This window comes from Mytilus edulis, chromosome 1, assembly GCF_963676685.1.
Source record: "Mytilus edulis chromosome 1, xbMytEdul2.2, whole genome shotgun sequence".
Taxonomy (NCBI): Eukaryota; Metazoa; Mollusca; class Bivalvia; order Mytilida; family Mytilidae; genus Mytilus; species Mytilus edulis.
In genome coordinates, this window is record NC_092344.1 from 54,913,057 (window position 1) to 54,924,381 (window position 11,325).

Sequence of the window (11,325 nt, forward strand, 5' to 3'; positions counted from 1 at the left end):
CCAAAATCAATCCCAACCGTTCTTTTGTGGTCATAAACCTTGTGTCAAAATTTCATAGATTTCTATTAACTTAAACTAAAGTTATAGTGCGAAAACCAAGAAAATGCTTATTTGGGCCCTTTTTGGCCCCTAATTCCTAAAATATTGGGACCAAAACTCCCAAAATCAATACCAACCTTCCTTTTGTGGTCATAAACCTTGTGTTAAAATTTCATAGATTTCCATTCACTTTTACTAAAGTTAGAGTGCGAAAACTAAAAGTATTCGGACGCCAGACGACGACGACGACGACAACGACGACGACGACGACGACGACGCAGACGCCAACGTGATAGCAATATACGACGAAAATTTTTTCAAAATTTGCGGTCGTATAAAAATGATAATAGTAAAAGTGTCGTCTTCAATTCGTTTTGCTTAATTTATTTCTGTTACACAATATCAACAGGTCATACATAAAAAAAAGATATGAAACAAAAAGAACTTCAACATGTATCAGTACACGATCTTGTACAGGTGACCTATATTTGTTAATTTCTGGGTCATTTTGGTCTCTTGTGGACAGTTGGGTACCACATCTTCTTTTTTAATATATCAATACACGAGCTTGTACAGGTTTTCTTTTGCTTTGCGATTTTAAGTGTAATTTCCAAACCAAAAGAGCATAAGACTTGTAGAAAAATACGTTTAGCTGTCTATAACTAGCATCATTCAAGAAAGATATGAAACAAAACTTATTACAACAAAACATTGTACCAGTTCACGAGCTTGTACCGGTTTTCTTTTGCTTTTGTAGAAACATATGCTAAGCTGTCTAATTTGCTTCTAATGTAAAAACACATGAAACAAAAATAATTACAACAAAACATGTATCAGTAACATTACAAAAAAATTCCTTTGAATGACATTGAAGACCTGTTGGTGAACGTCTGCTGTTGTCTGTTCTATGGTCGGGTTGTTGTCTCTTTGGCACATTCCCTATTTACATTATAAATTTTATAATAAAACAAAAGGATATGGGGTACAAAAAAACACAAAACCATACTTGCACATAAACAGCAGAAAAAAAACCACACACAGACAAAAGTCATTACCAATATATAAGTGCAGATCATATGACAGTTTTCATACAAAATATAAATTGTGACTTTTTTCCTGTGACTTTTTTCCGTGACTTTTTTTTCTGTGACTTTTTTTCCTACATTTATTTAAATCAAATTGGTCCTCTACTTCTTCTTCTTCTTCTTTTGGTATACAATAGTCTATCGAATTCGATGATTACATACTGTTGGCATTCGTGGACTAGTCTATTTACAAAACTGTTACCCCAATTTACACAAAATGTATGTTTCTTTCTTATGTTCAATGTATACATGTATATATTTTAAATTGCGATATAGCTCCGTAACTTTCTATCCATGCGTAGAAATGAATCGTCGACAAGTGCGTACATTTTTTTTAAATCAATATTTCTGGTATGTTCCAATCTGTCCTTTCCTATTGACGAGTATATATTACATTTTCCCAAATTGAACCTTGGAAATAAAAATGTAATTAGATTTTTATTTTATCAAATCTTTTTTTTTGGGGTATTATTTATATTTTTATAAATAATATTCTTTACACCAGTAATGTTATTTATAAACAAGCGTATGAGTTTAGTAATGACTAGTATATTATATCACTTTCGGACACGCAAGACAGAGATGTATATTATACACCTGATAGTTCAAAATGGAGAGTTATAAGTTATCGGCCGTGTACACTTATCAATACCTACAGAAGTGAAACGATGCATGAACTTGCAAGCCCGACAGGAAATCGCTTGAATACCTGGACGTGTCACCTCACACCCCTCACAATACCTTTAGGAGTAATACCTTTAGTCATGCTGGTGATCAGATAGGGAAGATCCGAATTTATTTGAATAAAATTTATTACTTTAAAGAATTATAAACGAATTAGATTTACGAAAACAGTTTTCACGGAACACTTATTTATGATTTAAACTTTGACTCTTTACCTAATTCCAATATTAACAGTTTAAAAATAACAGACTGTGGTTATTTAAAAAAAATAAGAACATTTTCCGTATCAAGTTAGTTTGTCAGATAAAACAACCGTACGATTGACAAGATATCGACACGTAATTACGACTACATCGGTTACTGTAGTTTTGGTCCTTTGTGGTTTATAGACATATCGTGATTTTTCATCGGGGAAGAGGACAAAATGGCGGAACGCAGAGAATTGATACTCTAAATTTAAAATCGATGGTGATCTCTTATCTAGCGGAATAAAACTTTAATATCTATAAATTTGAGCATTTCTATATAGAATGGACATAATATCAATTTTTGATTTTTTTGCGAAGTTTCCCTTTAAACATGTTTTTTTTTTACATTAATTCTAGAACAAGCTAATCTACATTAAATAAATGTATTAGTTCAATTAGTATTGTTTTAATTTTCAAGCAAACAAGAAATCTAGAAATTTCCATGGGAACAGCCATATAAAATATTTGAAACAATCATGTTTCATTCTTATGTATACCTGTAAATAATGTTAATCATGTAAATGCCAGATTTAAAAAAAAATAAAAATCCATATGTTGAAGATGTTGAAGAAGTTTTTTTGGTTAATCCTACAGCTGACTACTATATTATTCATGAGTTACATGACATTACAAAGGTCGACTTGTGTCCATTTAATTGTAGATTTGAAATGGCTATGTCGTTTTATGTGTGGTTTTTTTATATATATTTATGGTCACAGTGAAACAGGTTTATCTTGTTTTCTCCAAACAATAGACAAATTATATATAACACTCTTAACATAAATTTTTTTCAGCCTAGGTTAGAAAGACTAACTTATCAAATATCAAGTGACAACAAAGTTTTGAACACATCAATCTATCTTCAATCTCATTTTAAACAGTCTACACATTTTTTTTGACAAAGTTGTAAATAAATGCATTTGATAAATACATGTACCTTCAAATATATCCCATACAATTTACTTTCTTTACATCATTAATGATTAAATGTCAGAATGTAAATATGCGGCATTAAATTATGCTGAACTATGAAAATATCATAAATAATGACAGATCATTTTCAATGTCAGCAGTCAATTAGACAAAAGTGTCCATAACTTTGAAAAACTTCGGTCAGCTTTTATCAAAATCATTTTCATTTCTTTGCTTTTCCTGCTCGTTTTGTTTTCTGTGTCTTATTCTTTTTCTTCTGCTTTTTAATTTGTCTAGAGTTCATCCACACTGGGTAATTTCCATGTTCATCTAACTTTGTCCTTGTGTTGTATTTTTTTCCTGAATCAAGGTCCATGTTTTCTGAAAAAAAATTAAAAATAAACATGTAAACTATGTATCTCTGTACTGCCATCTAGATATAACAGTGATGACATTTGAGAAGATCTTACTAATCATAATACATCCACTAATATTATATGACTGCCTGACTTGTACTTGCATGGACTTAATCATAACTCAAAACTTTAAAAAACAAAAGTCACTTTAAATAAACATAAATAATAACTGCAGCAACAAATAATTTAGAGAGCCATGGTGTAGTGGTTAGCACATTGGACTACTTACACAAAGGTTCCTGCTTCGATCCATGTTCAAGGGTGAAAATTTCAGGGACTGAACTTGTGGCTCTTCCTTGACACTATTTGGGACTCCCAAGGACTATGATCTTTGCTCAAGACTATATTCCGGAGTATGGTCTTGAGAGCATTTATATTAGTCCTTCAAAAGGGGACGATAAATGGCTGACCCCAGCTATTAAGAAGAAAAAATTTCTCTTGCACACAAAAGACACCCTTGTAGATATGGAAAAAGAGTAGGCTAATACTGCTACAAAAAAGCACTCCCACCCACAAAGAGGAAAGCGATTGATATAACTCCTAACTTCTTTCCCAATTCACTGTAAACAAATATGTTTAGTTGAAGTGAAATGTAATAATGCTAATACAACATGTGCAACTGCATACCAAAATCATTAACTTACAAAAATGTTTCATCTTAAACATGTTAAAACTAACATTAACACAAACTTTCAACATTTTAATCATGCAAAAGTGTTGAAGTCAATATAACATTAATGAGACAGCAGTCCAAAAAGTCTGTGGATTAGAGATTGCCAATGTTAACTGTATACCAAATATCATATGCATTGACTTCCCATTATTAGTTTCCCTCAAAACTGATCTAATTACAATCTTTAACAAATGAACTAAGCAAAAGTAGACTATTGAATTACAATCTATGTTCATGTATCCGCTTTAAACATGTGAAATGACCTTATCACAAAGTTTAACTCTGTCATAGCTGGAAACAGCACACCTTTGTCATGCCTATCTGACACAGTTGATGAGGGGATACAAAAAACAAACTTGAATTGTTCGTGCATAAAATTAAAATTTCAGGCCAGTGTTGTTCAACTTTATACAGTATTGTAAACAACTTATTCTTGTCGAGATGAAACCACTACTGCACTATATATAGCTAGATACTTTCATTATATTCAGATGTGGATCCAAGATTTTGATAAAAGTAAACTAAGTAACATGAGGACTAGATATATAAAAAAAAAAGTCTTAACCATGTATGTATGTAGCTCCATAAGGGCTGCAGATGCCCCCTAGCCACACCCTTCCGACCTTTCCAATCCTCCTCTAATACTCAGCTTTCAAGCTTATGCTAGCAATTATGTTTAACGTTTTTATATGTATACAGTATACATGTAATTTTTGACTGCAGAAATAGTCATAATAAATACCAGGTGCTCCACAGGGTGCAGCTTTATACGACCGCAGAGGTCAAACCCTGAACAGTTGGGGCAAGTATGGACACAATATTCAAGCTTGATACAGCTCTGAATTTTGATTGTGATCAAATTTTTGACATAATATGAGTTTCGGACACAAACAAATGTCAAGATCTTACACATCTATTGCACAATATTGTGCAATTAAAAATTTCTTATTTAAACTTCAAAAATTTCGAATTTGAGAAATTTGGAGGAAAAAATATGAAAACTGCTACCACCCCCCTTTTTTTGCAATTAGTCCAAAACCTGACATTTCTTTATACATGATTTACAAGTATTGTAAGGGAGGTAATCCAGTTTGCAGTTGTATAAAAATCACTTAAACATGTGTTTTAGACACGTTAAAATTACCTTCATCTCTAATTTCTTGGACAACCTCAGAACCTTTTCTCACTGAAAGAAACAAATAAATAGTTTATGAACAGTACAATAGACTCTTTATCATTTCTATACGAGATTTTTTATTGCACAATAAGACCAACAGATTTGTCACCAGATTTGCAACTTAGAAATGTATTCTTTATTTTAAGAAAGTTGGTGCCTTTACTTCAATGATCAGGATTATTGATGAATCATAACCAAAACAGATTACCAGCATTTCAAGAAAGATGCCAAAATCTGTACTTATAAGATATGGACAACAATGAATGCTATAACATGACAAACAGACCTCACAAATTTTAAGTTTCTTATTCAAGTTTAAAACTTTTACTTCAATATTTCATTTTTATAAACATGATAAAAGTAATTATTTTCTAAATCTGCACTAGCATGACTAGTAGAAAATATTTTGTAAACACCAAAAGATTAAGGACTTACAATTTATTTATAATTCAATTTTTATCATATCATTTTCACAACTGCCCATTTCTTACTACAGACAGAGCTCAGATTTAAAGCAGCACTAGCTGTCAAATTCAAGATCACCGATTTGACTTATATTTTCATATTTGTTATTTTACAATGTAAAACATTTATCCAAATTATAAAAAGTCTTAAATAAACAATTTACAGGGCATGTTCCTAATAATATGTAGCTAAAACACAGAAAATAAAATTTTCAACAAAAAGGCTTATTTCCTATCTAGTCCATGTATTGTCATTGTAAATGTTCCGAAATAATATGTACCTTAAACACAGGAAAGACATTTTTTAACAAAAAAGGCTTATTTCCTAACCAATCAATGTATTGTCCTAGTGATATAGGTCAATAAATCCGAAATTGAAATTTAGCTAAAAAATGTACATCATGTATATTTATTTTAAAAGAATGCCTGTGATAATCTTATTAAAAAAAAAAAATGCTTCCCTGAGTGCAGCCTGATACAACCGCAGTGGTTGAATCTTAAACAGTTGGTGCAAATTTGTACACAATAATTAAGCTTAATATTGTCTGAATTTGGATTGTGATAATTTTTGACATACATGTACATTTGTAATATAGATTTCTGACACAAAATAAATGAGGTCAAAGATCTTAAGAGTATATTGCGCAATACTGTAAAATTGAACATTTCTTTTTAAAAATGCTTGATTTTGCACCTTTCATCCTTTTTTGCCCTTTATTCTTGCATGTTTGGGCCAATTACCCCAAACTCAATCCCAGTCTTCCCTTTGTGATATGGAATCGTGTGGTACAATGCCAGAGAGATCCATACACTTACACACAAGTTATTGTCCGGAAACTACAAAAATGTTTGTTTGGCCCCTTATTCCTAAACTGTTGGTAGAGAACTTGGTACCAATATATAACAATCCCATCTTTCCTTTTGTGGTATTGAACCTTACTGTAAAATTTCACGAAAATTCTGCGAAATGATTTTATCATCTTGTCATGGCAACAAAACAAGGTGACGTCACAAGTATGTTTCCTCTAACAAAAAAGCAAATAAATTAAAACACCTGGTGTTTTAAGGCTTCTTGTACACCTCAGAATGCAATAAAATTACATTGGAAGAAAATATAAAGGTGAAAAATGCAATTTTAATTTTTTTATTATTGAATTATATAATCATGATAATATTACCGGTACTAATATTATCAAATATGGGTATAAAGGAACAGCCAAAACAGTAATAAGTGTATAGGTCTTAAATGGTTAACAAAATTACTGAATTTGCTCTATTAGAATCGAAATAATTCAGGACATCCGTTGATTTGTTTCATTTGACCATGTATGTTGTGCATTTATTTTACCCCTTCTTTATTAAAAGCTCAGGGTAAAATAATCGAATATAAACGCCCAACCCACATGACCCATGGTTAAATGAAAACAAATCTACAGCTGCCTTGAATTATTTCTTAAACATTCAACCTATTTCTGTTATCGGTTATTTGAGTCTGACTGACAGATAAAATCTAAAATCACTGCATTTCAATGGAAATTTAACTCTGTGCATTACTTTAGACAAGAGCAGCATGCATTGCAATCTAATTAAAAACCGATCTCTCATCGCTCCTGTTTCTGATATGTCCCCACGCGACATATCAGAAACAGAAGCGATGAGAGATCGGTTTTTAATTAGATTGCATGCATTGTACATACAGACTTCATGAGATGTACATTTGCCATGTTAGCATAAAATAAAGAAAAGTATTTGCGAGGCTAACCTGTAAACATTTCTTTCATGTCCTCTTCCTTAATAGCAGAAGCAACTTCTGTAGTAACTGTTTTCTTGAGGGTTTCTAATTCTTTTTTCCCATACCTTTCTCTTTTTATAGCTCTCATCTTCCTCTTGTGTTTGCTTCTGATACTTTTAGCCATCTGAAACATCAAAATGCTTTATTACATAAAATGCTCTGCAAGGCCCAGCATAATACAACCGCAAAGGTCAAACTCTGAACAATTGGAGCCTGTATGGACACAACATTCAAGCAGGGGCGGATCCAGCCATTTAAAAAAAAAGGGGGAAGGGGGGGTCCAAACCCAGGACAAAAAAAGGGGGGGGGGGGGGGGGGTTGGTATGTCCCCATTCAAATGCATTGATCATGTTCATGATGTTGATCATCCAAAAAAAGGGGTTGGTTTCAACCGTTATTGTAATTTCTTCATTTCCGGTTAATGGCATCTGGAATGTTTTTCAATGTTGTTTTTATCATCAGATCAGCATCAGATACGATTTTACTCCGATTTACACATGGGCAATTTTCAGTATAAAGCTAGCGGTTTAACAAAATGAGCATCGTGTCATGAATAATAAAGATGAAAATGAATTTTGAAATCGTTTGGAAATTTTTGTTAATAAAGGTTGGCAAAGTTTATTTTAATTTTCTTACAAATCGAAGGTCCGTTGGGTGTAGCTAGTATCCAAAATGAAAGTCAGACTGCAGAAATGGGAGATCGCAGACCACAGACAGACCCTAATTTGAACCCCTGTATCATAATAAATTAAAGATTTTAAAGTGTACAGACTATATTTAAAGGAACAATTTGAGACCTCATATCCAGTCCTTATGTCATGATCAATTGAAAAATGTCCTTATTATTAGCACTAGTCCAAATAATTCGATTGTCTTGAAAGGCTATTAGAAAATAATTATATTATCTTTTCGAGATGTCATAATTATTTGGATTACAGTAGTTTCTTATTACTGCAATAAACATGATAAAGACCTTCTGGAACGACCCAAGTGGTATAAGGCAGAAAGTCTAGAAAAAATTAAAGGTACTAATTTTGTTGCACCAGATGCGCATTTCAACAATAAATGTCTCTTCAGTGATGCTCGTGGCCAAAATATTTGAAATCCAAAGCTTATATAAAAGATGAAGAGCTATAATCCAAAAGGTCCAAAAGTATAGCCAAATCCGTGAAAGGAATCAGAGCTTTGCATGAGGGAGATACATTCCTTAATTTATAATAATTTCTAATATTTTGTAACAGCAAATTTTAATAACACAAACAAAATCCGTATTTTCATGCCAGTACCGAAGTACTGGCTACTTGGCTGGTGATACCCTCGGGGACTAATAGTCCACCAGCAGAGGCATCGACCCAGTGGTAGTAGAAAATTAAAGGTACTAATTTTCTTGCACCAGATGCGCATTTCGACAATAAATGTCTCTTAAGTGATGCTCTTGGCCAAAATATTTGAAATCCAAAGCTTATATAAAACAGTGTTCTCCCCAGGATTTTTGGATAGCACCAGGGTAACGCGTGACGAAATGAATTTTACAGTATTTTGTGTCGCTTTGCGTCGCTTATTTTTTTTCTTGTTACTTTTTGTCATTACCTGTTTGCCTTTGTTTTGTTTACTGTGGAACTGTGTTGTAGGACTTTGGGTCAGAAAATTATTGGTAGAAAAAGTAAATTAATAAACAGTTTGTATACTTTAATATCTTTGAAGAATAAATAAAAGAAAGCACAATTAGTCTTTAAGCTAAAGTCACTTCTTATATTTTGATCAAGCCATTTTGTCCCCATACTTGTCGTTACACTACACATTCCCCATAACAATGAACTTTGAACAAGATTTTTGATACAGAACCTTCAGTAAATTAAAAACTATTTTCCATAGTTTTAGATCTGATTCTTTTAGACAACAACAAATTTGTTTTTATGATTAATACTTTGTTACAGACATGGAGAGTACTTTAAAAGAGTTTTCTATTCACAAGGTTCATCCCTAGCTTTAGTCCTGCATGGGAATGTATTAGAGTTGTGGCAGTAGGCTTTTTAGACCTGTTACAGTCAAATACTTAGAACATCTTATAAATTACCCATTTATTATAATATGTCTGTGCATCAATAATGGTATGATTCTCAAAAATAATTTGCAAAACATTTTTGTTGGTATGTTCTAAGAATGTTTTCATCCTTAATGTAACATTCTAATATAATTTTGCATTCAATTTGTACTTTATTTTTATTTGCAATGAGAAATTATATGTGAGGAGCATTTATTTGTAATTAGCAAAATCAGGGGAAGTAACTCCACAATTAATTCCTAAAAGGCAAATTATTTTGACTTGAGACTGGCGTAATAGGGTTCATTAACAAATGTCTGCTTGTCCCTCACAAGTCTGTTATTTAAATTATGATCTCTTAATTAATTAAAACACAAAAGAATCATGTACATCGATTAAATCCAATCATTAAGGTTAACCTCAACAGGTAAATCGATCACGTGGTGTAAACAATCATCTTGTCAATACTGGATTAAACTGGTTAGAACTGGTCAATTTTGATGTAAAGTTGAAGTCATCTGAAACTTTACCGATTTTAATACGATTTTTTTACCGAAAACTTTAGCACCAGGGAAAAAAATTATACATCGCGGCAAGAACGATACCACCGCGGCAGAAAATTATACATCGCAGGCCCGTGGTCCTTTAAGGGCCTGGGGAGAACACTGTAAAAGATGAAGAGCTATAATCCAAAAGGTCCAAAAAGTATAGCCAAATCCATGAAAGGAATCAGAGCTTTGCATGAGGGAGATACATGTACATTCCTTAATTTATAATAATTTCTAATATTTTGTAAGCATGCACAGTTTGTCTATATACATGTAAGACTCCTGAGAAATCATAAGGGGTAATCATGGTAATGGGGTTCATGAATCAACAGCTTGGATATGAAAATCATACTCTGCTGTAGAAGGGCTTAATGTATTGAACAGGTCAGGAATAACCATTAAACAAGGAATAATTGGAATCTGGAGTAACTTTGAATTCTGGAAAATTGAAGAAATCCCCCCTTAGCCTAGTCCGAGATTACTCTGACGTCCAACGGCTGTTTTGCCAGACAAGCTGGGGCCGTGGGACGTCAGAGCTCGTCCCATATCAAAAAGTGGATAATTTCCCACCCAAAATAGATGCGCTGCTTCGTCGCTTCTGCTGCCGACTGACGGCCTTGGAATTATATAAATCGGGCATCAATCTGTTCATTTTTCATTTATCTCTTCGTTTATGTAAGTTTTACTTACCTGCCAACCTTTATTTTCTCATTATTAGACAGTTTACACAGTGACCCATCGATTTCGGCATTTTGCCTTTCATTTTCAAAGATTATCACGTGACCACGAGAAAACAGTTGGACGTCAGAGTAATCTCGGACTACCCTTAGCCATGTTAGCCATGTGTCACCCTATTTAGTTTGATTAGTTTTCATTATACATTTCTCATCAATTTTCCAGAATTCTAAATTATTCATGATTTATACTATCAAAGAAAACTTTTCTGAGACAACATGGACAACAGGGACAAGTGCGAAAGTTATATGACATATCCTCCCAAAAGTCAACTTGTGTCATGTATCAAAGACCTGTATAGCCTAAAGAATCTGAGTGAGATGTATTCGAGTGCTATAAAAACGTATATACCTTAGATTTTATTAATAGACCTTTGCTTCGTTATAAACACGGTCACTTGGATTTTGGTCTTTCTTCCCCACGTGTGGAATGTAAACTTCCGGTTGGAAGGTAGATCTAAATTAAGTATGCTACACATTTACATTTTTTGTACTCATCCAACACTTTC

General features: G+C 32.8%; 1 protein-coding gene across 1 annotated transcript; it reads right to left on the reverse strand.

Moving 5' to 3' along the window:
• Positions 1-2,896: 2,896 nt before the first annotated feature.
• LOC139485024 (protein LLP homolog) lies at positions 2,897-11,283 on the reverse strand. The gene is made up of 4 exons (XM_071269126.1): positions 11,169-11,283; positions 7,461-7,614; positions 5,202-5,243; positions 2,897-3,349 (listed from the first exon to the last, which is right to left on the reverse strand). The coding sequence occupies exons 2-4, from the start codon at positions 7,612-7,614 to the stop codon at positions 3,192-3,194; spliced, it is 354 nt and encodes a 117-aa protein (XP_071125227.1). The 5' UTR covers positions 11,169-11,283; the 3' UTR covers positions 2,897-3,191.
• Positions 11,284-11,325: the final 42 nt, after the last annotated feature.

Coding starts and splice junctions, on each gene's coding strand:
- LOC139485024 (XM_071269126.1), bottom strand. CDS start 7,614: ATGGCTAAAAGTATCAGAAGCAAACACAAGAGGAAGATGAGAGCTATA. Junction 5,244..7,460: donor CATGAAAGAAATGTTTACAG/GTTAGCCTCGCA, acceptor TGTTTCTTTCAG/TGAGAAAAGGTTCTGAGGTT. Junction 3,350..5,201: donor CCAAGAAATTAGAGATGAAG/GTAATTTTAACG, acceptor ATTTTTTTTCAG/AAAACATGGACCTTGATTCA.